Source organism: Carcharhinus amblyrhynchos, chromosome 10, assembly GCF_965287045.1.
Source record: "Carcharhinus amblyrhynchos chromosome 10, sCarAmb.v2.hapA, whole genome shotgun sequence".
NCBI lineage: Eukaryota > Metazoa > Chordata > Chondrichthyes > Carcharhiniformes > Carcharhinidae > Carcharhinus > Carcharhinus amblyrhynchos.
In genome coordinates this window covers 83,607,532-83,633,626 of record NC_137333.1, presented here as the reverse complement: position 1 = coordinate 83,633,626, position 26,095 = coordinate 83,607,532, and the positions used below count along the sequence as shown (strand labels likewise).

The window sequence follows — 26,095 nt, the reverse complement described above, 5'->3', positions numbered from 1 at the left end:
GGATAACCTCCAGCAGGTATTTCAAAGCAATGGAGAAGTACTGTCAGCAGTACTTTTGCAAGATCCCTCAAATGCCCAGTATCAAGGTACCAATCACTTAAAACCAACACCGCTGTGTGGGATGTGTTGTTTGCATGTCTGACATCAGTTCCCCTAATTAGAACTTGGTCATGGCTGGAGAACAGCAAAAAAACTTCAGGGACGGAGAGATCAAGCACCCCTCCTGCTAACTCGCACTTGGGACTAACCACAACGGAAAAGGTTTATTCAGGAAAGTACCAAACACACAGATTTTTATCAGGTGGACAAGGCAAAATCCAGGGCTCGGAGAGGATGCACAAACCTCCAATCACCTCAACTGAACATCTCTTTGAGCACCAGTTGCCCTATATGTGGTAGAGTCTACAGATTGTGCATTGCTACTATAAGCCATCTCAGAACCCTGTGATTAGCAGTGCTGTCTCACAGTACTAGGGGGCCTGGGTTCAATTCCAGCCCCGAGTCAACGTCAGTGTGGAGTTTGCATATTCTCCCCGTGTGTGCATGGATTTCCTCCAAATGCTCCGGTTTTCTCCCACAGTCCAAAGATGTGCAGGTTAGGTTGACTGGCCATGATAAATTGAGTCTAGCATCAGGTAGATTAGCAAGGTACATGTGTCAGGTTATAGGAATAGGGCCTGGGTGGGATTGTGGCTGGTACAAATCTGATGGGCCAAATGGCCTCCTTATGTACTGTAAGATTCTATGAACCAAAGTGAACACTTTGATCCCGAGAGTCTGGGTAAGATGACGTCTGCAGTACGTGCATCAAATATCCACATTATAGTGAAAAGGAAAAAAATACACGTAGCAACAAAATAATGAATGCTAAAAAGATGCAGAAAACGGATGGAAGTCATTTACCAAATTCAATATGGGGTCTGAACTTGAATCATCAGGTCAGATGCTGTAAATTTGTGATTCAACACCATGTTAAACCGTTGCTTTTCTAGATATATAATAATGACCTGGATTTGAGTGTACAAAGCACAAATCCAAAATGTGCACAGCTCAAAGATTGGAAACATTGTGAACTGTGAGGATAGTGATAGACTTCAGGAGGACATAAACAGGCTGGTAGAATGGGAAGGAACATGACAAATGGAATATAATGCAGGAAATCTGAAGTGATGCACTCTTTTAGGAAGAAAGAGGCATTATAAAATAAAGAATACAATTTTTAAAGGAGATGCTAGAACAGAGATCTAAGTTCAGGTTTATTTGTTAATGTCACAAGTAGGCTTACATTAACACTGCAATGAAGTTACTGTGAAAATCCCCTAGTCGCCACACTTCGGCACCTGTTCGGGTACACTGAGGGAGAATTTAGCATGGCCAATTAAGTTAGAGACTTGTGCGCACAAATTGTTGGAAGTGGCAGGTCATGTTGAAAAAGTTATTAAAAAGATAGAAAGGATCCCGGGCATTAGAAATAGACATTTATGTTAAAAAAAACAAGGAAGTTATGATAAACCTTTATAAAACACAGGTTCAGTTTCTACTGGAGGGGAAAATTTGGTTACCACATATCAGGAAGATCATAACGTCTTTAGAGAGGATTCAGAAAAGACTTTGAGAAATATTCCAGGCTTTAGGGGCTTCAGTTAAATGAGCAGACTGGAGAAGCTGGGATTGTTCTCCAAGAGCAAGTTCAGATTTTCTGCACCTTTTTAGCATTCATTATTTTGTGCTGCTGCTTGTATTTTTCTCCTTTTCCCTATAATGTGGATATTTGATGCACGTACTGCAGACATCTTCTTACCCGGACCCTTGGGATCAAGGATAACTTGTTCATAGAATCCTACAGTACAGAGGTGTTTAAAATTATGAGGGGTCTGCAGGGAACACAGAGAAAAACTGTTCCCGTTGGCCAAAGGGCAAGAACAAGAGGACACAGATTTAAGGTGACTATCAAAATAAGCAACTGTGACAAAAGGAGGAACGCAGTGAATGGTTAGAACCTGGAATGCATTGTCTGAGAGTCTGGCAGATGTCGACTGAGTTCTAACTTTTCAAAATGGAATTTGGATAAGCACCTGAAGAGAAATAATTTGCCAGGTTAACAAAGGGCAGGAGAATAGGGCTCAGTTGTTCTTGCAGAGAACCAGCATGGATATGATGGGCTACATTGTCCCCTGCTATGGTGTGTGCCATGAATAGGTATAGAAAATAATCAAAAATGCTAAATTAAAACGTAAAATTTTTACACTTTTGTAAGATGCAGCACAGAAAATCACCAATGCTCCTTCAACAGCAACTCCAAAATCCACCCCCTTGACTAGAAGATAAAGGGTAGCAGATACTTGGGAACATCTGCAAGTTCCACTGCAGACCACACATCATCCTGACTTGCAACTTGCTTTTCCTTCTGTGTCACACCGTCAAAATCCTGGGACTCCCTCCCTAACAACTGGTTTGACCTAAACCACATGGCTCGTAGCAGCTCAAGGTGGCAACTCCTTAAAAGCAATTAGGAATGGACAATAAATGCTGGCCTAGTGACACCATACTCAGTGAAAGAATAAAAAAATACTGCATCAGTAGTTCTGATATTTCCTACACAGCTCCTACTAATATAAAACATCCTCTGACTCACTGTAAACATTTGAACACATCTGCACAAGGAATAAACAAGGTATTCATGTTATGAATATTTATACAGAATATAAGAGGAGCGAGAAAGACATCAATTCAGCTAGGATCTAGTAGGCTGAATAATCAGAAGCTACTACTGCAAACGTTTTTTTTTAGAATTAAACTTAGTTAATTGTCCCTTTAGTTAAGCATACTTTGCAACCAGAATTTGCAACCAGCAACCTACTGCTTTTAACATGTAGGAATCCATGAAACATACTTAAAGACAGAGTCATTAAAATATTCATTGCCAAGCATATTAATTATAGGGAGACAATTTTAGTTGTTGAATAGCATTTGGACAACACTCCAATTTGTGTGAGCATACTAAATTAATGCGCAGATAAAAACAATCATAAAAATTAAATAGAACTGGAAAAAGCAAGAATACTATCTTGATTATATACAAGCTTGCAATGCTGAAATAATAAGCAACACTGGGAAATGTATCATCTTAAGTGGCCTGAAATTCTTTACTTAAAAAACACAAATGAGATTGTGAATGATATAATATGAATGATAAATAATAACAGTACAATAATGTGTTCACTCTATAATAAAATGTGGAGGAGTGAAACTCAATTAAAATGTAATACTAATTTCTGCTGCTCTGTACATTCTTATGAATGCAAAATGTAAAAACATTCCAAATCTACTGCCGGCTTCTTAATTTGATTCTCAATTTTTTGATTTGTTACTTATAAACCATCAAATTAGTACATTCCTAGAATTATTGCTCTCTTCATTGTCCCTAGGCAATCCCTGAGCTAATTGTTTATTTAAATGATGTGCTGCCTTATCATTACAGCTATATTGACACATTTCTACGATGCTTTTTCATAAGGTTTCTCGAAGAATTTTCAAACCACTGTGGGAAAGAGTTGTGCTCATCAGCCCTCGAGGGCAGCCTGCAGAATGATTGAGAAGTTTGAATCAATATCACATCAGTTCCCATGTGCTATTCCTGCAGCTAAACATGGCATTAGTACAAATTGGGAATGTGACAAAATCCAAACCAGGTTAAGATTTTATGAAAGAAATTACAGTTGTGACATTTTAGTCGTCGTTTATTGACCAGTTTGGTTTTTTTCATCTGTGTGTCAAGAGCTACATGACCTATTTTCATGTCTAAAACATTTAACTTACACATGTATTTTTCTTACAGCTGACTAGCATTCAGACTGTTAATATTGCAGATTAAACCCAGAGCTCTCTGTACGCAACCAGCAGATAAACTTCTCTCACACACCAATATGCAGTGGTTATAAATTCTAAAGGGTTTGTGTGCCCATGCAGCACCATAGATCTTTACAAGATGCACATGCTTCAACTTCTTGTACTGCCAAACAAGTGAGAATAAACACTAAACATTGGTACAGAGAGCAAGAGCTCTGCATTAAATTACTTTATTTGCAGCTACACATTCTATTTCTACAATGTTTTCTCAAAACAGCATGGATATATTTGAATTCTATTCAAAATGGATGAGGGAAAAGAGTCAACTATAGACTGGTTAGCTTGACATAAGTAGTAAAGATAATGATAAAATTTATCGTTGGGAATGTGGTATCAGGGCACTTTATGCAATTAGATAGTGTCAACATAGCTTTAAGAAAGAAAGAGTGTTAAGTGTTTTTGGAGGTTGCAAAAACCTACTAACAACAAGGGTAGTTGAAAGGGAAAATATGAGCAGATACAGTACATTTGGATTTCAAAAGGCATTTGATAAGGTGCATACAAAAGGTTATTGCACAATACTGGTGTTCATGGATTGAGGATGGATTAACACATAGAAGACAAAGAATAGGCATAAATGGGTCATTTTTGGGTTGCAGGATGCAAGCAGCTTGTGAGTTTACTATCAAATAAATCGGTTGGGCTTAAACCTGGTGTTGTCAGACTTCTTACCGTGTTTACTCCAGTACAACGCCGGCATCTCCACATCATTGCAAGACGCAACCAGTGGGATAGTGCAAGAATCAGTACTTGAGCTTCAGATATAAACAACCACTATCTATGACCTAGATGAGGGAACTAAGTGTAATATATCAACATTTTCTGATGTCACAAAGTTAGATGGGAAAGTGAGTTGTGAGGAGGAGGCAAAGAGGCTGCAGAAAGATAAGAATAATTGGGCAAAAATATGACTGGTAGGTTATAATAAAGATTTTGATTTGATGAAAAGTATTGTTTTTTGCGCATTACATGGACAAAATATATAGTGTTCATAGCGTACATAGGGGAGAAGGAAAGGAGACCATGCAGAATGTGGTGTTACAGTCATAGCTAGGGTGTAGAGAAAGATCAACTTAATATATGGTAGATCCATTCAAGTCTGATGGCAGCAGGGAAGAAGCTGTTCTTTTTTGGTTGGTACGTGATCTTAGACTTTTGTATCTTTCTCCTGATGGAAGAAGGTGGAAGGGAGTATATCCGAGGTACATAGTGTCCTTGATTGTGCTGGGTCAATTAAATCAAACAACATGGCGGGTAGGCTATAATATAGAGATATGTGAAGTTATCCACATCAATAGAAAAAAAATAGAAAAGCAGAATGTTTTTTAATTAGTGAGAGAATGAGTGAAATTGTTATTCAAAGGGAACTGGATCTAATCTGTACACAATCACAACGTTAAGATGCAGGTACAGTGAGTAATTAGGAAGTCAAATGGTACGTTTGGTTGTATTACAAAGACATTGCATATGAGAATGAAGAAGTCTAAATATGATTATACAGGGCTTTGGTGAGACACCCACTCTTGGAGCATGAAGTACTTTTTTTGTTTCTCTTACGAAAAAGATATACTTTTTATAAGAAGTGTAACAAAGATTACACTAGACTAATTCCTGGGTTGAGGAGATTGATTGCCTTAAGACAGGAGATTGAGTAGACCTATGGATTTAAAGGCCTATAATCCCTAGAATTTAAAATGAAGGGATTTGATAGAGTAAATGCTAGGAGGTTATTTCCCCTAGTTGGGAATCTCAAACTATCAACTACAAACTATGAACCAGAGATCGTAGTCTCAAAATAAGGGGATCTACCATTTAGGACCGAGGGGAGAATTTTCTTCATTCAAAAGGTTGCCGATCATTGGAATTCTCTTCCTCAAGCGAGCTGTGGATAAGCATTTGAGCATTTTTGAGATAGAGATTGATACATTTCTGGATATTTGGTGAATTAGGAGATATAGGGATAGTGTGAAAAGGTAGAATTTTGGTGAAAGTGTCGCTACGATTGCAGTGAATTGTGGAGGAGGCACCAAGGGACAAATGGTTCTCGACTGCTTCTAATATTCTTAAAATGACACAAATTCAAATTTAAAACAAAATAATGAAATGGATATAACCGACGATTAATTAGTTATTCTTAAAATAAATTGCCTGTTGCCAACTTCAATTCATTCCACATTTGAGTACAAAAATCTATTGATAAATGTTATTCCTTTTATACAAAATCAACAATACACTGATGATGAGATGCTCCTTTTAATAAATTGTTCTCAGAATTTCAAACACTGCAGAACATCCATCACTTTGTTGCTTCATCTGACTTAAGATGTTTGTTGGTCTGAATAAAAACATAAAAAAGAATGCCAGAGGGAAATTCTTTGTACCAATGCCGTAGAGCTAAATGTTGAAATGGGAATTAAAAACTGATATGAAAGCTGGAAAAGCAGCTGCAAAATACAGCAAAGTTACCTTTCAGAACTCTTTAAGCCCATTATCACTAGCAATTCTGATCAATTATGTTAAGCTAACAAACCATTTTGTTCATAATTCCATGTCATTGCTGCATAAACTTTAGAATATTCGGTGAAAGTCCAAATGATATCATCTGGACTTCTCTTCAATGGTCCAACTGGGGAGTTGGCAAGCATCTCCAGTGTTATTTAAAAACTCCATTAGGCAAAATACTAGATTGCCAAATTGGCATAAGGAATTTCTTTCTATATTTCCCACTAGATATAGATGCTTATTAATTGGAAAATTTACCCTTATGTCTCTTATGGCACAGGTGGAAATTGGAAAGTTGAAGCAAACAATGTGACATCCAAGATAACCTGGGAGACCAATGGAGCACTTATTCCATTTTATCACCCCCACCCAGCTAAAAAGTCAGGGTTGACCCACTGTGGAGAACACCAGCTGCCCGCAACCATTAAATGGCAATTGGCCATTTGATGGGAGGTAGAATTTTCACTCCTCATGGATACCAATCCTCATGGATGCCTTAGAGTTTCTGTCAAATTAAAAGTACTTAAGGTAGAGGTGTCTAGCATTAGATCAGGTTTGGGTCAGTGTTTATAGATCTTGCCAGCTACCAAGCTGGCAGGCCTGCTGAAGAGGATAGGGGACTGACATAGGCCAATGATTTGAAGAGATGGGTGGGGGAGGAAAAACTGACTTACAGGGGAGGGGTGGGGGCGCAGGCCCATTAAAGAGGAACCCAACCTGGCACAGAGAAACCTGCTATGCTGGCTGTTTAGGCCTTTCCTGCCAGTTAAATCTTGGCAGGAATGGGAAAGGAAGTAGGAATTAACCAGCTGATGGTGGGTGGACTGCCCAATGCCAGCCAGTCACCTCCCCCAACCCCACCACAGGGGCAGGGACTGGAGAGTAGGTGGTGGGCAGCCCATCACCTGGTATTAAAGGGGGCCTGCCCCCCACTCTCACCTACCATTAACCTGCCAGCAGGTACACAGCAAAATCCAGTCCTGAGAATATAGCAGAAGTATCCTCAACCTGTTTTATCTAATCTAATATTTACTTAAAAATAAAAATTCCATTCCTTCTCACTGATTACTTCAAACTAGACCGAGTACACGTCACCTCATTCATTTCTCTGGAGGCTTCTTTATATCCAGGCCACTGAATATTGGCTATTGCTTGCACTGCATTCAATCAAGTATTATGGGGAAATGGAAACCTATTATCCTATTAACAATTTAATTACCATCTAGATAGCAAGGTCTCACCTTTAGTACTGCATTAACTGTTTCAGAACAAATGGCAAATCGCAGGATCTTTCTCAAATAACAGCTTTCATATTATTTTGTTGCCAGAAAGATTATAAAGGATATTTAATCTGTGTGCGTGTTTGTATTTTAAACACTTGTGAAAGACATGCACTTTGTGTCCACAAGCAATGCTTAATGTAACACTTTTTCTTGTTACTTAGAATAGAAACATTCCATAACATGTGTAATAGGTCAAGTAACAATCATGGCTTCAACTAATTCACTCAAAACAGGTTATTTTTAAGTTCAAGAGTAAGGGACATAATAGATTGGAAAAGATTGTGCAAGGGGAGGGAGAGCAACCAGTTACTGCGGTCTATCTGGGAGCTAAAGTGTGGCAAAGTGAGTTTAAGAGATTGGAGTGAATCCGCTTAGAATGATAGCTGGACTTTAAAAGACTGCTATCATTCAAACTGTCTCCATTAATTCAAAGTAAAATAGACACAGATTCTCAGGACCGTCAGACAGAGTTTAGGGGAAGAGAACCCACAACAGGTGCCTATATTACAGGCAGAAGAAAAGATCTGCTTTTGGATTGGGAGGGCTGGTGAAATGTGAACCTATGTTTAAGGAAACAAGAGTTAAAGACCACAGAATCACCAGACAGTGCCTTGCAACATTCAAAGTCCATTTGATTATGCTGAGTTTATGAACCAGGTGAAAAAGGGAGATGTCTTCACATTGAAGAGACTCTTCCTTATTCAAAAAGGGAGAGAGGCAAGAAGTAGGAAACTATAGGCTGGTTAGCTTGATTGATTCCAGCAATTTCCCCACCACACAATCATTAAGGAGGAGATGAATGAGCATTTGAGCTCAATCCACCATTGTCCGCATGGCTTTATGAAGGGAAAATCATGCTTGACAAACTTGCTGGAGTTCTTTGAGGACATTACCAGCTAGGTGGATAATGGGGAGCCTATAGATGTGGTATAGCTGGATTCTAGAAGGCATTTGACAAGGTACCACATAAAAGACTGATCCAGAAGGTGAGATTGCAAGGGATTGGGGGCAAATTACTGGATTGGATTGAGGATCGGTTGACTGACAGAGCATTGGGATAAATGCATATTTCTCTGGCTGGCCAAATGTAACCCTGCGGCACGGATCAGTCCTCTAAGCTAGGTAAATGATCTGCGAGCAGGGACAGGGTATAACATAGCAAAATTTGCAGATGGTAGTAAAATAGGTGGGAAAGCAGACAGTGAAAATACAAAGACTTTACAGATGGATAGGCTAGGAGAATGGGCCAAAATTTGGCAAATGGAATTCAATGTGGATGAGTGTGAGGTTGTCCATTTTGGCGGAAAAAATAGAGAGGTAAATTATCACCTAAATAGAAAGCAGATTCAAGCAATTCCACAACCAATGGATTAAATCCAAGCTCTGAAGTCCTGCCACATCCAGTTGTGAATGGTGGTGGACAATTGAACTACTCACTCGAGGTACAGCCTTCACAAATATCTCCATCCTCAATGATGGAGAAGCCCAGCACATCCATGCAGAAGGTAAGACTGAAGCATTCAGAATCATTTTCATGCAGAAGTGTCAAGTGGAAGGTCCATCGTAGCCTCCTCTGGAGATCCCCAGCATCACAGTTATCAGTCCTTTTCCAATTCGATTCACTCAGTGTGAAATCAAAAAAATGATTGAAGGCACTAGATACTGAAAAGGCTGTGGGCCCTGACAATATTCCTGCAATACTACTGAAAATTTGCACTCCAGAACTTGCCGTGCCCTTAGTCAAGCTGTTCCAGTACAACTGCAACCTGGTATCTACCCGGCAATGTGGAATTTTGCCCAGGTATGTCCTGTACAGAGGAAATAGGACAAATCCAACTCAGCCAATTACTAGACCAATCAGTCTATTCTCAATCATTAGTAAAGTGATGGAAGGAGCCATCAACAATGTTATCAAGCCACTTACTCAGCAATAACCTACTCACTGATGCTCAGTTTGAGGTCTGCCAGGTTAATTCAGCTCCTGACCTCATTACAGCCTTGATTCAAACATGGACAAAAGAGCTGAATTCCAAAGGTGAGGTGACAGTGTCAGCCCTCAACACCAAGGCAGTAAAAGGAACCCTAGCAAAACTGGGTCAGAGGGAAAACCTGCTGCTAGTTGGAGTCACGCCTGACACAAGGAAGATGGCTGTGGTGGTTGGATGTTAATCATTTAAGTTCCATTATTGCAGGAGCTCCTCAGAGTAGTGTCCTAGACCCAACCATCTTCAATTGACGTTCCTTCCAACCATCATAAGGTCAAAAGGGGAAATGTTTACAGATGACTGCATAATATACAGCATCATTTGTGGCTCCTCAGATACTGAAGCAGCTGCATGCCCGAATGCAACAAGACCTGGACAATACCCAGGCTTGGGCTGACAAGTGGCAAGTAACATTTGCGCCACACAAGTCTCAGACAATAACCATCTCCAGCAACAGGATCTAACCATTGCCCTTTGCCATTCAATATCATTATCATTGCTAAACCACCCACTGTTAACATCTTGGGGGCTGGGGGTTACCACTGACTAGAAAGAGAACTTGCCAAATAAATACTGTGGCTATAAGAGGTCACACCCAGGAATCCTGTAGTAGGTAACTCACCTCCAGCCTCCCCAAAACCTGTCCACAATATACAAGGCACAAGTCAGAGTGTGATAGAATACTCTCCACTTGTTTGAATGAATGCAGCCCCAACAATACTCAAGAAGCTTGACAGCATCCAGGACAAAGCAACCTGCTTGATTAATCTTTGTGGTGATATCCTACAAACATTCAATCTTTCCACTACCACTGACGAACAGTAGTAGGAGTGCATAGCATCGACAAAATGCACTGCAGAAACTCACCAAGACTCCTTAGGCAACAGCTTCCAAACCCACGACAGATCTCATCTAGAAGGGCAAGGGCAGCAGACACCTGGGAACATCCTCGTTATCTCCAATTGGCAACCCCTTACTCTGAGATTATGCCCTCTGGTCCTAGATTCTCTCACAAAGGGAAACAACCTCTCACTGTCTATCCTGTCAAATCCCCTGAGAATCCTGTGTTTCAATAAGGTCACCTCTTATTAAGTTCCAGTGGGTACTGGCCCAACCTACCCAACCTCCTCAAAAAAATCCTCCATGCCTGGGATCAATCTAGTGAACTTTCTCTGGACTGCCTTGAATGCTCATATACCTATCCTTAGATAAGGGAATTAAAACTGTTCCCAGTATTCCAGGTGTGGTCTAACTAGTACCTTGAATAGCTTTAGCAAGACATCCCATTTCCATTTGCCTTCCCTATTACCTGCTGAACTTGCATTTTGATAACCCAAAGCTGCAGCTTTCCGGAGTCTTTCTCCATTAAATAATGTTCAGTTCCTTTATTCTTTCCACCGAAGTACATAACTTTACATTTTCCCACATGATACACCATTTACCAAGTTTTTGCCCACTCACTTTACCTGCCTATATCACTCTGTGGGTGCTTCGTGTCATCCTCACCTATTTTGTGGTAATCCACAAACTAGGCAATAGTATATTCACTTCCCTCATCCAAGTTATAAACACCGATTGCAAATAATTGCAAGTAACTGCAACTCCAGCATCGATCCCTGCAACACTCCACTAGTCACATCCTGAAAATTCCCCTCTTATCCCAACTTTGGCTTCAATCAGTTAGCCAATTCTCTATTCCTGCTAATGTACTACCTCCAACACCATGGACTCTTATTAAGTAGCCTTTTGTGGGTACCTTGTTGGATGCTTTTTAGAAATCCAAGTATATTACATCTACTGCTTCCCCTTTATCTATCCAGCTTTGTTGCCACCTCAAAGAATTCTAATAAAGTTATCAGGCATGATTTTCCCTTCATGAAGCCATGCCAACTCTGTTTGACTATATAATGTATTTCTAAAAGTTCTAATATTACACCCTTTATAATGGACCCTAACATACTCTCAAATCTCTTTGCTCTTTAAGTAAACAAGTAATTAAATGCTATAGACAGATATAATAAGCTATTAAAAAGGCAAAAAAAGAAAGAATTTTACCATAGAAACCTAGGAACAGGAGCAGACTATTTACATTCTTGAAGCCAACTCATTTCCATTATAATTGATGTGCCTACTAGCTCTATTTATCTGCTTTAAATCAATGACCCTCAATATTCTTTGCTAATAAAAATGTCAATCTCAGATTTAAAATTAACTGAGCTAGCATCTACTGCTCTTTGTGGGAGAGAGTTCCAAACTCCTGCCACCCTTTGTAAGACATGTTTTGTGTCTTCTCTTCTAAATAGCCTAATTGATTTTAAGCCCCTTGCTCTAGATTACATCATTAGTAGATACCAAAAGCAGTAGAAATTCTCTCTCCTAAAAGGCTGTGGTTCACAGGGACAGTTCTAACATGCAATACTGAGATTGATCAGATTTTTGATCAGAAAATAAAAGGCTTGGGTTGAAATGTTTTAAGGGGTATGTGGAGCAAAAGTGGGTACTTGGAGTTCAAGTACAGATCAGCCGTGATAGAAATGAATGGTGGAGCAATGCCCAGAGAGATTGCTTAGTTACCTCATTTTGGTCATCAAGGCCTACAGTTTATAATCAGACGCCGATGAATAAATATATCTGTTTACAAAGTTCCACTTTAAGCCAATAGTAAATGTAATGCAATATTGTGCACACTTTGTCACTGCTTTGATGAAGCATAGAGCACAAATGCAGTCAAACCAATGAGAAAAGCATGTCTCAATGACTATCGCCTAGTGGCTCTGATATCAATTATTATGAAGTGCTTTGAAAAGTTAGTCATGGCCGGATCAACTCTAGCCTCCCAGATTGCCTGGATCCACTACAGGTCGCCTATCACTATAACAGATCCACAGTAGACGCTCTCTCCCTGGCCCTACACTGAACCCTGGAACACCTGGATAACAAAGACACTTATGTCAGACTCCTATTTATTGACTACAGCTGAGCCTTCAACATCATTATTCCTATGAAACTCAGCTCCAAATTCCATGGCCTAGGACTTGACTCTTCCCTCTGTGACTGGACACTTGCTAATCTACAGACCGCAATCAGTTAGGATAGGCAACAATACCTCCTCCACACCGGGGCCCCGCAAGGCTGTCTCCTCAGCCCCTTACTATACTCCTTATACACTTAAGTCTGTGTAGCCAAATTCCCTTCCAACTCGATTTTCAAGTTCGCTGATGGCACCACCATAGTGGGTCTGATCTCAAACAATGATGAGACGGAGTACAGGAAAGAGATAGAGAATCCGGTGAAATGACAATAATCTCTCCCTGAATGTCAGTAAAACGCAAGAGATAGTCATTGACTTCAGGAAGCATAAAGGAGAACATGCCCTTGCCTACATCAATGGGGACGAAGTAAAAATGGTCAAGCTTCAAGTTTCTAGGTGTTCAGATCACCAACCTGTCCTGGTCCATCCACACCAATACTATAGTTAAGAAAGCCCATCAATGCCTATTCATTATCAGGAGGCTAGGGAAATTCAGCATGTCCGCTATGACTCTCACCAATTTTTACAGGTGCACCATAGAAAACATCCTTTCTGGATGTACCACAGCTTGACATGGCTCCTGCTCTGACCAAGACCACATGAAGCTACAAAGGATTGTGAACACAGCCCAGTCCATCATACAAACCAGCCTCCCATCCACTGACTCTGTCTACATTTCCCAATGCCTTGAAAAGCAGCCAATATAATCAAGGGCCCCACGCATCCCAGACATACTCACTTCCAATTTCTTCCGTCAAAAAAAAATTCAGAAGTCTGAGGTCAAGCATCAAGTGACTCAAGAACAGCTTTTTCCCTGTTGCCATCAGATTTTTAGAACATAGAACATAGAACACTACAGCGCAGAACAGGCCCTTCGGCCCACGATGTTGCGCTGACCAGTTAAAAAACAATGACCCACTAACCTAAATCAATCCCTTTCCATCCATAAACCTATCCACGGATCTCTTAAACGCCCCCAAACTAGGCGCATTTACAACTGCAGCAGGCAGGGCATTCCAATCCCTCACCACCCTCTGGGGTGGTGACTGCATCTACACCCTAGCTATGCAACACTACATTCTGCACCCACTCCTTTCCTTCTCCCCTATGTGTGCTATGAACGTTATGCTTTATCTTATAGTGTAAAGAAACAATACTTCTCACTGTATTCCAATACATGTGACAATAATAAATCAAATCAAACTGGCATCTAATGTGAGGCCACTTGGTGGAGAGTCTCCCAATACTTTCGTCGGTACGTTGGTTGCAGTTGCACATTTAAAAGGATAAAATATTATCCAGAAGGATCTTTGAATTTCCAATGTTAGAAAAAGTCGATTCAACTCAAACTAGTTTTCAACTCAAGACAAAAGTTCAGAAACTTTTCTGGAAGTTTCAGAGGGGTCAGAGAAGGTTTTATAAATTGGTAACCCTCCAGTGTCAAACAATACGCTGCAATAAATTCTCTCTTGTGCTGAAGCAGTCCGGTTTATTTCATAATTTTGCTCTAATGAGATGATGTTAAAGGTCCTGGAGAAAACGGTACCACTACTTCTAAACACAACCAGTGGCATTATATACACAAAATGTATTTTGTACATTAAGTTTACTTCAAATTTAAACTGGTCAAATAGAGTATATACAACTAAATATTCTATAATTTACTGATATCTATAGAATGGTAACACTGAAAACATTAAAAGTATAACTGGCAACTCAGGAAAATACTGTAAATAAGGTATCTCCAGAGCTGAACCATTCTTGATATTGAATACAATCTACTCATATTAAACATTCAATTATTTTAATACTCAAGGCACAAAAACTCACATTATTAATGTTGTGATTTGGAAACCACTAAAAAAAAATTAAAATTCATTACATTATAAAAATTGGTGCAATCAACTACAATGCCCCAAAAGGATTATCAATTTAAATATTTTTACTCACCTGCAGTTTGAGCAGGGTTGATACCTATTCCATCTGTAATGAGATAAATCCAGTTTAAATTACACTAATTCCAGGAGAAAGACAACTTGCCTTCTCAAAGAACAGTAGATGGTCATATAGTTGAATTAGAATTAAGCAGGGCACAGTTGGCACAGTGGTTAGCACTGGACAGTGAAGAAGGTTATCTAGGATTGCAACAGGATCTTGAGCAATTGTATCAGTGGGCTCATGAATGGCAAATGGAATTTAATTTAGACAAATGCAAGGTGATGCATTTTGGTAGATCAAACCAGGGCAGGACTTACTCAGTCAATGGTAGGGTGTTGGGGAGAGTTATAGAACAAAGAGATCGAGGGGTACAGGTTCATAGCTTCTTGAAAGTGGAGTCACTGGTGGACTGAGTGGTGAAGAAGGCATTCAACACGCTTGGTTTCATTGGTCAGAACACTGAATATAGGAGTTGGGACGTCTTGTTGAAGTTGTACAAGACATTGATCAGGCCACACCTGAAATACTGTGTACAGTTTTGGTCACCCTATTATCGAAAGGATGTTAAACTAGAAAGAGTGCATAACAGATTTACTAGGATGCCACTGGGACTTGATGGCTTGAGTCTATGACTGTGACTCTTTGAGTGAAAAGAAGAGGCTGTATTGACTGGGACATTTTTCCCTGGAGCTTGGGAGGCTTAGGGATGAACCTAGAGGTCTATAAAATAATGAGGGGCAGAGCTAAATTAGGTAGTCAATATCTTTTTCCAAAGGTAGGGGAGTTTAAAAGTAGAGGGCATAAGTTTAAGGTGAGAGAGGAGAGATACAAAAGGGTCCAGAGGGGCATTTTTTCCTTACACAGAGGACAGTGAGTGTCTGGAGCAAGCTGTCAGAAGTAGTAATAGAGGCAGGTACAATTTTGTCTTTTAAAAAGCATTTAGACAGTTACATGGGTAAGATGGGTATAAAGGGATACGGGCCAAACATGGGCAATTTGGATTAGCTAATCATAGAAACCCTACAGTGCAGAGCGAGACCGTTCGGCCCATCGAGTCTGCACTGACCACAATCCCACTCAGGCCCTACACCCATATCTTTACATATTTACCTGCTAATCCCTCTAACTAACACATCTCAGGATACTAGGGGACAATTTTCGCATGACCAATCAACCTATGCCGCACATCTTTGGACTGTAGGAGGAAACTGGAGCACCCAGTGGAAACCCACGCAGACATGAGGAGAATGTGCAAACTCCACACAGACAATGATCCATGCCGAGAATTGAACCCAGGTCCCTGGAGCTGTGAAGCAACAGTGCTAACCACTGTGCTACCGTGCCGCCCGGTAAGTGGTTAAAAAAGGGCGGCATGGACAAGTTGAGCCCAAGGGCCTCTTTCCATGCTGTAATGTCTCAGCATCAGATAGCTGGGTAAGATGCTATGTCAAGAATCGGTGCAAACTCTGGGTCAAATGGCCTCCTTCTGCACTTCAGGGATTCTAATTAGTTACTATTTGGACTGTACAGATTGAAATGATACATCTGCAAAATTAGTATATGCCATCTTTGATAAAACTGCTACATTTAGATAGGTTTTCAGCAAATTGGTTTCAAGATCTTCAATTTTAGTTTTGGAAATCTACATTTGTTCTTCTGCTTTGTGGCGAATGTTGGAAAGCCAGCATGAAGAAAATCTTAGGAGATAGCAGATAAGGTGTGCATACCAGTATTTATATTTAATATTTAACATTATCCAGCAATCAAAACATTTTTAAAAATAGCTTTAATATTTGCATTCTATTTGGTATATTTCAAAAGCAATGTCAGATTGTATCAATTTTGTAATGTTACATTAATCTTTAAAAACATGAAAGCCATCTTGCTCAATGCACCCCACACTGCTCTAGTGTATATTAAACACTGCCATAATAAACTACTGACATCGATCTTAGTTTGCAACCAGAACTTTTAAATGCTGCATCATCGCATTTCAGGATGTGGAACATATGCTGTATTGCAATTATTCTGAATTTAGCATGAGCAAAATGGCAAATAAACATTCATCTTTAATGTTACTGTAATAAAATGCTTAATTATTTTCTTACCATTTGTTATGATAGCACTGCTTGCTGCGGGCACTTTAAACTGAAAGCAAAGGAAGACATTGAAAATGAATAAAAATCTGATCTTTGTGAAAAGAAACAGTGAAATGATTAATTCCTCTAATGTGGTTTCTGGAGATCATGCAAAACTGGGTATGAGTAATGAGCTAGCGTCAAAATGGTTTATATATCTTGACTTGCGTAGGAGTCAAAACGTTGCATCAGTGTCACTGTTACTGACACTAAAGGGCTTTTGTATTAACAGCAATTTTAACTATATTATTCTCTCCAATTTAACACATTTACTTTAAAATACTCAAGATGACAAGCAGAATATACTTAAAACTTAAAATAATTGGAGACCATCTAATATTGCCTTTTATTTTAAATTCCTCTCATTTTATTTCCTCTCCTCTTCGTGTTTCTCTATCAATTATCTGTCCAGAACTAAGAGCGGGACAGCTCGGATCTCTGACAATATCTGTGCCTACTGAATACCGGAATTGCTTTTGAGCAAAACGTTCATCTTGTGTAAAAATAAGTTGTAAAGCTGTCAGTTCACATCCATTTGTTTCCCTTTTTCTTCCACCCACTACTAACCAGCAGAGGAATCACCCCAAACGTAATTTGCCATAAAAAGTATGTAAGCAAAATTAATTCTGAGGCCCCAACAGCCAAAAATGGCTCTGCCAAAGAGAAATATTTTGCATATACACAAAGCAAACTCTTTGATTTGATTTACTGTCACATGTATTAGTATACAGTGAAAAGTATTGTTTCTTGCGCACAACACAGACAAAATATACTGTTCATAGAGAAGGAAAGGAGAGGGTGTAGAATGTAGTCTTAGCCAGAGTGTAGAGAAAAATCAACTTAATGAAAGGTAAGTCCATTCAAAAGTCTGACGACAGCAAGGAAGAAGCTGTTCTCAAGTCAGTTGGGATGTGACTTCAGACTTTTGTATTGTTTTCCCAGTGGAGTGAGGTGGGAGAGAGAATGTCCAGGGTGCATGGGGCCTTTTAACAATTGTTTAGTACTGAAGTATTGAGAAAGGGCCAGCAGGCAATAGCAATGTTAATGTAAGTCATTGACATCTACACCATGTAATTTAACATTAATAGCCCAAGAAGGCAATGTCCCCCAAATGGGAAAATACCTCATGAAATACTGACATGGATAGGACTAAATGTAGAATAGAAAAGTCAAACACCGTATGGAGAAGACAGCACAATGACACACTGATCTTGTGACACATTCGATGCATGTTCAACTTGTTCAACTCCATGATGCAAGTTGACTAACATCTGGTGTCAAAAAATGGATGATTTGAGTCAAAAAGCCCAAGTAAGAGTAAATCAGAGAAGACAGAATGAGCTTAACATATTCTATGCCCTTTTTGTGCAAGCAGTCGGCGATAGCATGGTCTCCACCCTTGAAGCCTCAGATGAACTGTACCCAAGGTCACCACTGCTGACATCAGAACAGCTTCCTCCAAAGTCAACTCATGGAAAGTGACTGGCCTGGATGAGGAACCTGGACAAGCACTCAGATTCTGCACGGACCAGCTGGCGGGGGTATGCACAGATATCTGCAACTCGCTTTAGGTCCCTACCTGCTTCAAGACAATGCCTATCATCCCAGTTCCAAAGAAAAATCAAGCAGCGTGCCTTAATGACTATCATCTGTAGCTCTGACATCCATCATTATGAAATGCTTCAAAAGATTAGTCATGGCATGAATCAATTCCAGCCTCCCAGACTGCCTGGGTCCACTACAGTTTGCCTACCGCTGCAACAGGTCCACAGCAGACAGCATCTCCCTAAGCCCTACACTCAACCCTGGAACACCTAGATAACAAAGACACCTATGTCAGACTCTTAGTTATTGACTACAGCTCAGCCTTCAACACCATTATGCCCCATGAAATTCATCTCCAAACTCCCTGGCCTGGGGCTCAGCTCCACCCTCTGCAACTGGATCCCAGACTTCCTAACGCACAGATTGCAATCAGTAAAGATTGACAACAAGAATTTCTCCACGAACATCCTCAACATCTGTGCCCCACAAGGCTGTGTTCTCAGCCCCCTACTATACTCCTTATACACCTATGACTGCGCGTCCAAATTCCCCTCCAACTCGATCTTCAAGTTTGCTGACGACACCACCATAGTGGCTTGGATCTCAAATCACGAGACAGAGTACAGGAACGGGATAGAGACTCTGGTAAACTGGTGCGGCGACAATAATCTCTCCCTCAACGTCAACAAAATGAAGGAGACTGTCATCGACTTCAGGAAGCGCAGTGGAGAACATGCCCCTGTCTACATCAACAGGGATGAAGTGGAAAGGGTCAAGAGCTTCAGGTTTTTATGTCCCAGATCACCAACGACCTGACCTGGTCAATCAGTGGCGATGCTATAATTAAAAAAGCCCACCAATGCCTCTATTTTCTCAGACAACTAAGGAAAAATGGCATGTCAGCTACAACTCCCACCAACATTTATAGATGCACCATAGAAAGCATTCTTTCTGTTGCATCACAGCTTGGTATGGTTCCTGTTCTGTCCAAGACCGCAATAAATTACAAAGGGTCATGAACAAAGCCCAGTCCATCAATCAAACCAGCCTCCCATCCACTGTCTCTGTCTACACTTCCTGCTGCCTCGGAAAAGCAGCCAGCGTAACTAAGGACCCCACGCATCCCGGATATTCTCTTTTCCACCTTCTTCTGTCAGGAAAAAGATACAAAAGTCCAAGGACACGTATCAACCGACTCAAGAACAGCTCCTTCCCTGATGCCAACAAATTTTTGAATGGACCTACCTCACATTAAGTTGATCTTTCTCTACGCTCTAGTTATGACTGTAATACTACATTCTGCACTCTCTCGTTTCCTTCTCTATGTATGGTGTGCTTTGTCTGTAGAACAATATTTTTCACTGTATATCAATATGTGATAATAATAAATCAAATCAAACAGTGGTAATGTCACTGGACTACTAATCAAGAGGCCTAGGCTAATGGTCAGGGAAAGGAGGATCAAATCCCACTATTGCAGCCAGTGGAAATTAAATTTGATTCATAGGTTTGGAATATGAAGCTGGTCTCAGTAATGATCACCATGAAAGCTATTGTTGGTTTTTGTTAAAAATCCATCTGGTTCGTGAATGTCCTTTGAAGAGGGAAATCTCCCATCCTTATGCAATCTGGCCTATGTGTGACTCCAAACTCTCAACAATGGCCTAGCAAGTCACTCAGTTCAAGAACAATTAGGGATAGGCAACAAATGCTGGCCTTGCCAGAGATACCCACACCTCATGAATGAAATAAAGCCTTCATATACATTTATAATTACCACTAAACTGGCACTGCTTATAATAAACCAAAATTTATACAGTTTAACAAGGACAAAGCATTAAATATGTTAATAAAAAAGTACTGTTCTGCACCAAAATGCAGCTGACTTAACCTGAGTCTACCCCTTTGTTGTTTTGACCACTGAAGTGAAAATATTTTTCCTACGGTTAGCTTGCGGCTAAGAGTCAGCCAGCATGAAATGACTGCCATTGTTCTTATACTGACAACATTCTGCTGCATACTGGCAGATGTTAGAAAACTAACTTCTGCTGTAGGATGTTTTCTTGCTACATTTCTTGCTTCCTCGTCTTTTTCCAAATTTCTCTGTGATCTCTTGCTGATCTTTAATCTTTTTTTCTGCAATCTTTTTGATATTATGCAATCTCCACAATCCTTTCTTCCTGGCAGTGAGTGGGAGTGTTTTTATCAATCATTTCTTGCTCGGAGTCTTTCCAGCGTGCTTGAGTAATGTACAGTTCTGCATTTACTTTGGATTTCACATATATGCTGATGACACCCAGCCCTACCTCACCACCGCTTCTCCCAACTCTTCCACTGCTGTTAAATTATCAGACTGATTCTTTCATTAGGTCGTAACCCAGCATTTATTGTTTATACTCAATTGCCCTCAAGAAGGTTGTGAACTTCTTGTGAATGCTTTTAACCCCTACAGTCCATGTGAAATAGATGCGCTCGCAGTGTTGATAGGGAGGGAGTGCTATGATTTTAACCCAGTAACAGTGAAGGAACGGTGACATATTACCAAGTCAGGATGGCGAGTACCTTGGAGGGGAACTTCCGGGTGCTGTTTCCAAGTATCTGCTTATTGTTTTAGTTGGTAGAGGTCGTGGGTTTGGAAGATGCTAGCTAAGGACAGTACTGGATTTAAAATTTCCTCTATTTACATCAGAATGAAGCAGTCATTTTCAATCCCCACTTCTTCAGAGTTCTGTTTACAAACCTGGTGTCATGTATGATCCCAAAATGAGTTTCCCACCTCATTTGTGCTCCACTAAAACCTGCCAATTCCATCTCCTCAGTATTTCTCAACTTCACCCCAATCTCAGCTCATCTGCTGCTGAAACTCTCATTCACACTATCAGCACCTCGAGAACTGACTACTCCAAAACACTCCTGGTCTCCCACATTCTATCAGCCGCAGAGTTGAGGACAACATAAAACTCTGCAGTCCATGTCTTAACTCTCAACCTTTGCTGGTTGATATAACATGGACATATTCAGTCTGATTTTCCTTTTTAAAACTAAAATATAAAAATGAGGGATACTGATGTCTACGGTGTCCAAAGAATACTAGATGAATAAAGGAAATGCTGAAGGAATGGAGGAAGGGTGGAGGGGGGGTGTGGGAGAGCATGCTAGCAAAACCCTACAATTTAAGTGTGTCTAAAAGACCATGAGCTCCGATCACTATTTGAATACATTTCTACAAATATTGCACTACTATCTCACAATGGGGGCAGAATGGGGTTAAGAGAAGGAAAAAGTGTATATATATATCCTTGCCACCACAAAGGTCTGCCATTTCCCCCAAGAATCATAGAATCCCTACAGTACAGAAGGAGACCCTTTGGCCATTGAGTCTGCACCAACCACAATCCTACCCAGGCCCCATTACCATAATCCCAGACATTTACCCTGTTAATCTCCCTCAGACAAAAGGGCAATTTAGCATGGCTAATCAACCTAATCTGTACATCTTTGGACTGTGGGAGGAAAATAGAACACCAAGAGGAAACCCACACAGAAATGGGGAGAATGTGTAAACCCAAGGCTGGAGTTGAACCCGGGTCCCTGGTGTTGTGAGACAGCTGTGCTAACCACAATGCTGCCCCTCTGTAGCATCACCTGCTTTCAACCATGCCTCAACCCATCAGCTGCTGAAACCCTCATCAAGTCTTTGGCACCACGTGGTTCGACTATTCCAAAGCTGTCCAGGCCAGCCTCCTCCTAACCATCAGAACATTTCAGCCCATCCAAAAACCTGCAATGTGGCAGAGGCCACTGTACAATTAGGCTAAACCAGTGTGGTGAAGATGTCAATGAGCTTCATACATAATCTAGCGAGCAACTTAAAACAAAAATTAATTTAAAAAATGCAGACTCTGTATTAAAGTGGGAACATTTGCTGTTCAATATTTGTGATTCATGACACAAGCCACGAGTGAACTTTAAGCCATTCCCAAAAGATAAAAAGCTGCACAAACGAGTCGTGTCAGAATCAATGTTAAAAAGTGGTCAGCAGTCGTGACAGTCCTTGCAAATGCTGCTGAGGAACACAGGTAATAAGCAGAAGCATTGTAGGACACCACCTCCACATTCTGTGCAACTAGGGGCAGCAATGGTTTTTGGCAGTTATTTTGGGGGCAGGGGTAGTACGAAAGGGGTAGGAATATACAATACACTGCAACAAAAAACTTAAAGCCACAGAGTAACAAAAAAAAAGTACCTGCAATTCAAATGTTATTTTGGGGTTGGGGTGGGGGGCAAAATCAGTAAATGCCTCCAAAACGTTTGCTTTCTGTAAATGAGGAGCTCAGCTCAAGGTCAAATAGCACGTTGAAATTGTGAACAGTTTGGCTCAATCTGCTAGGGAGAGAAATTAAACTAATGGTAAGCAGGGTGTGAGCCAAAGATCGTAGCTACAATCTTCCCAATGTTGACCTGGTGGAGAATCCAGTTCATTTATGACTGGATGTTAGGTAAGCAAACTGCCAACACAAAGGCAGCTGGCATGTCGCAAGAAGTGATGAATAGATAGTGTTGGGCAGAGCACATGTGAAATCTGACCCCGTGTCCTCGCAACATGTCGTGAAGGGGTAACATACCTCACCATTGCAATGCAAGAATTGGAATTCAGTTTTTTTTTTAAATCTGAAAATATAAAATGCACTCAGCCTTTTTATATCTCTAGGTTTGCTCGCCCCTACAAGAGAAAGAATTCTGTGCATCCATGTGATCAAAACATTTCAATAATTTTAAAGAGCTCTATTAGGTCAGCATTCTTTTTTCAAGAGACCAAGCCTGCCGGAGCTTTTTGGCCTGTGAAAACCGTTCATTATTCTAGGATCATCTTGAATGCAAAGGTAACAGCTGGCTTCTTTTGCAAACCATATTCTTAAACTCCTCTCCCATCTCCTCCACCCTCACCTCCAAAAGCAACTCCTGAATTTGTCACCAAAAGCAAGACCATCCAATCAGCTGTCTCTGCCACTTCTGTTCCTTCACCTTGCCTGCCAGGCTGAACTTCCTCTAAGGTGATCCCCCTTCCCTAGCCCTGAACTTGTACCTTGCTCTGTTTCTCTCTCATCTCCCCTCATATGCTCTCTGAAATCCATCAAACCAAACCCCAAAATCTCTAACTCAGAGAAAAGGTAGGTATTCATGGTATAAACTCTCTCAGCCCCCAGGAACACCTTGCCTAAGGTTGGATTTCCAGTTTATGTTCATGAATGAGCATGTCAGATACCATTTGTAGAGACACCACTAGATTAGTTGTTGATAGCTTTCTGAGCAATGTACATTAAACACATATCCACTCCCAGTATAAAAGTAATGTCTTTCCAAAGCAAATCTCTAATTTAGCAGTGTTTCTATTCTTTAAGAGTCACTGTTTTTCAAGTGTTTATCCACTAAATTTCTTTTAAGAAATGAAATCATATTGAGGCTGTTTCAGATCTTCTGGAATTTGTCCTGAATTCAGCATAAATGCATGGGCGGCATGGTGGCACCGTGGTTAGCACTGCTGCCTCACAGCATCAGGGACCCCGGTTCAATTCCCGGCTTGAGTCAGAGTCACTGTCTATGTGGAGTTTTCACATCCTCCCTTTCCTCTGGGTGTTCAGGTTTCCTCCCATACTCCAAAGATATGCGGGTTAGGTTGATTGGCCATGATAAATTGCTCATTAGTGTCAGGAGGTTAGTAGAGTAAATAAGTACTGTTATGGGGATAGGACGTGAGTGGGATTGTGGTCAGTGCAGACTCGATGGGCCAAAAAGGCCTCCTTCTGCAGTGTAGGGATTCTATGAGCTGTCAAATTATCGGCATAACTGTGCCAAGTAAGCTGATCACTGCTGAAGCAGCAATATGGGTAATAATACTGTTCTCACCACCTTGCCACAGTGACTACACTTCAATGGCTGTTAAATGCTCTGGGGCAACCTGACAAGGCACTATGAGAATGCAAGTTATTTTCTTCCTTTCAAATTTAAAGAGAGAAATAAAGTTTAAATCACTTTCATCACCATTGCTTTTGAATAACACGATTAGTTGATTTGTGAACGAATGCAAAGCTGTTGTATTTACATTTTCCATGAGATCAAATGTGTACTCACCTATATGAGCAAATGAAATAAGAGTAGGCCATTCAGCTCATATAGCCCGCTCTGCCATTCAACAAGATCATGACTATACACCATCTCTATATCCCATTTGCAGGCCAGACATATGGCCTGGTCCCAGGTACAATACGTAGCTAAATATTCTACCTCATTTGCAAGTGTCTTTCGTTCTTCCTGGGTGGGTTCAGCCATCTTTGCCACATTTGCACTGGGTGGGGTAGGGTCAAAGTTTGCTGCGGTGTGGGGAAAAATGTCTGGTTTTCCACAGCTCTCTCAGTGGGATCTGAGGTACTCTGCAGTCCAACAACCTGGTTTTGACATTCCACAACATTTGTAGGTAAAGGTCAATTGCTTCAGATGTGGACAGTCAGATGTGCTGCAAGTGATTACAATGGGTTTGTTGCGACTCTCTGTTGGTGCTCCAGCTACTTAGAAAACATAGGCCACACAGTTGCAGTGTCCTCCAGTCAGCTGTTTAAAACATTCATACTTGACTCTGCAAACTACATAAATGCAGTAAACAAGCCGCACAAATTAAACTAAACCAAATACTTCATTAAGAAAAATATTGAAGCTCACTAACGAATTAGAAAAGTCACAAAGTGCAAATCAATCACCAAACAAGCAGTTTACTTCAGAAACATTGATGAAAAAGTGACAAATTTCAATAATTATTTTGCAATTATCAGTGAAATTTGGTGTTAACATAATTTTCTCATGTTTAGCTTTTGATGGATTTCACATATATTACTTTTCTGAATTAAGATGCAGCGGATGCCCTCACTGCATTTTTTTTGCTTCAAATAATCTTTAAAGTGGGAAGCTTCACAACTTGTGCTTGTGATTTTGCACCACAGCAGACTGGAGCCGAGCATTACGAACGCAGCAACAAATCCCCAGGAAGAAATTTTAATTCTCCACAAGTGGAAAGGAGAAAAAAAAGGACCAAATTCACACAAACCTGAAAGATTCTCCTCGTAACCAAAGCACTCCTGGTGTACACATTTGTGATTCTGGTACAAAATCCATTTAAGTTTAACATTTTTGCTGTCAAAGAAGCTTACTATGCCACTTTACAAACACTGTACCCCACCAGCAAAACTAAATTTAATCCAGGTTTGACTACATTACTTTTTGATAAGGTCACTGCTGTCAGCTTGGAATAAGCCTGCAGCATCACAGATCAGTAAAAGCTCAAATTAATCCGGAATCAGGCTGGCAAAATACTTAACCTTTTTCCTGAGACTATTTAATTAGGTGGTGTACACATAGGGTAAAATAATTCCAAGAAACAAAATCTAGACACCATTAACAAGAAAAAAATGAACCCTTATTATTGATCATTTGTTTTTGAAACACATCATCTTTGAACACAGTGACAGATCTTCCGAAATTATACTGTACCCATTAATAATTTTGAGAGCAAATAATTTACCAATATGTCTAATACATATGATTGATATTTTTGTTGATCATTGCATTATGTATTTTTTACTAGTGTACACGTTAAAAAAACATACTTGCTCATTCTGACATGAATTTAAACAAGATCGCAGCTGCAGTACGTTACAGTAACAAGGTAAATGGTAACGGGCAATTCAAGTGAGAGTGATCTATGAGAGGTGG

At 40.3% G+C, this 26,095-nt stretch overlaps 1 protein-coding gene across 1 annotated transcript in view; it reads right to left on the bottom strand.

The window, feature by feature from the left end:
• ufm1 (ubiquitin-fold modifier 1) overlaps positions 1 to 26,095 on the bottom strand; it is a 44,922-nt gene that overhangs the window by 4,882 nt on the left and 13,945 nt on the right. The window contains exons 4-5 of the mRNA XM_080197949.1: positions 16,757 to 16,796; positions 14,661 to 14,693 (exon numbers count right to left, since the gene is read on the bottom strand). Coding sequence (XP_080054075.1) covers positions 14,661 to 14,693; positions 16,757 to 16,796 — 73 coding nt within the window. The remainder of the gene's footprint in view (positions 1 to 14,660; positions 14,694 to 16,756; positions 16,797 to 26,095) is intronic.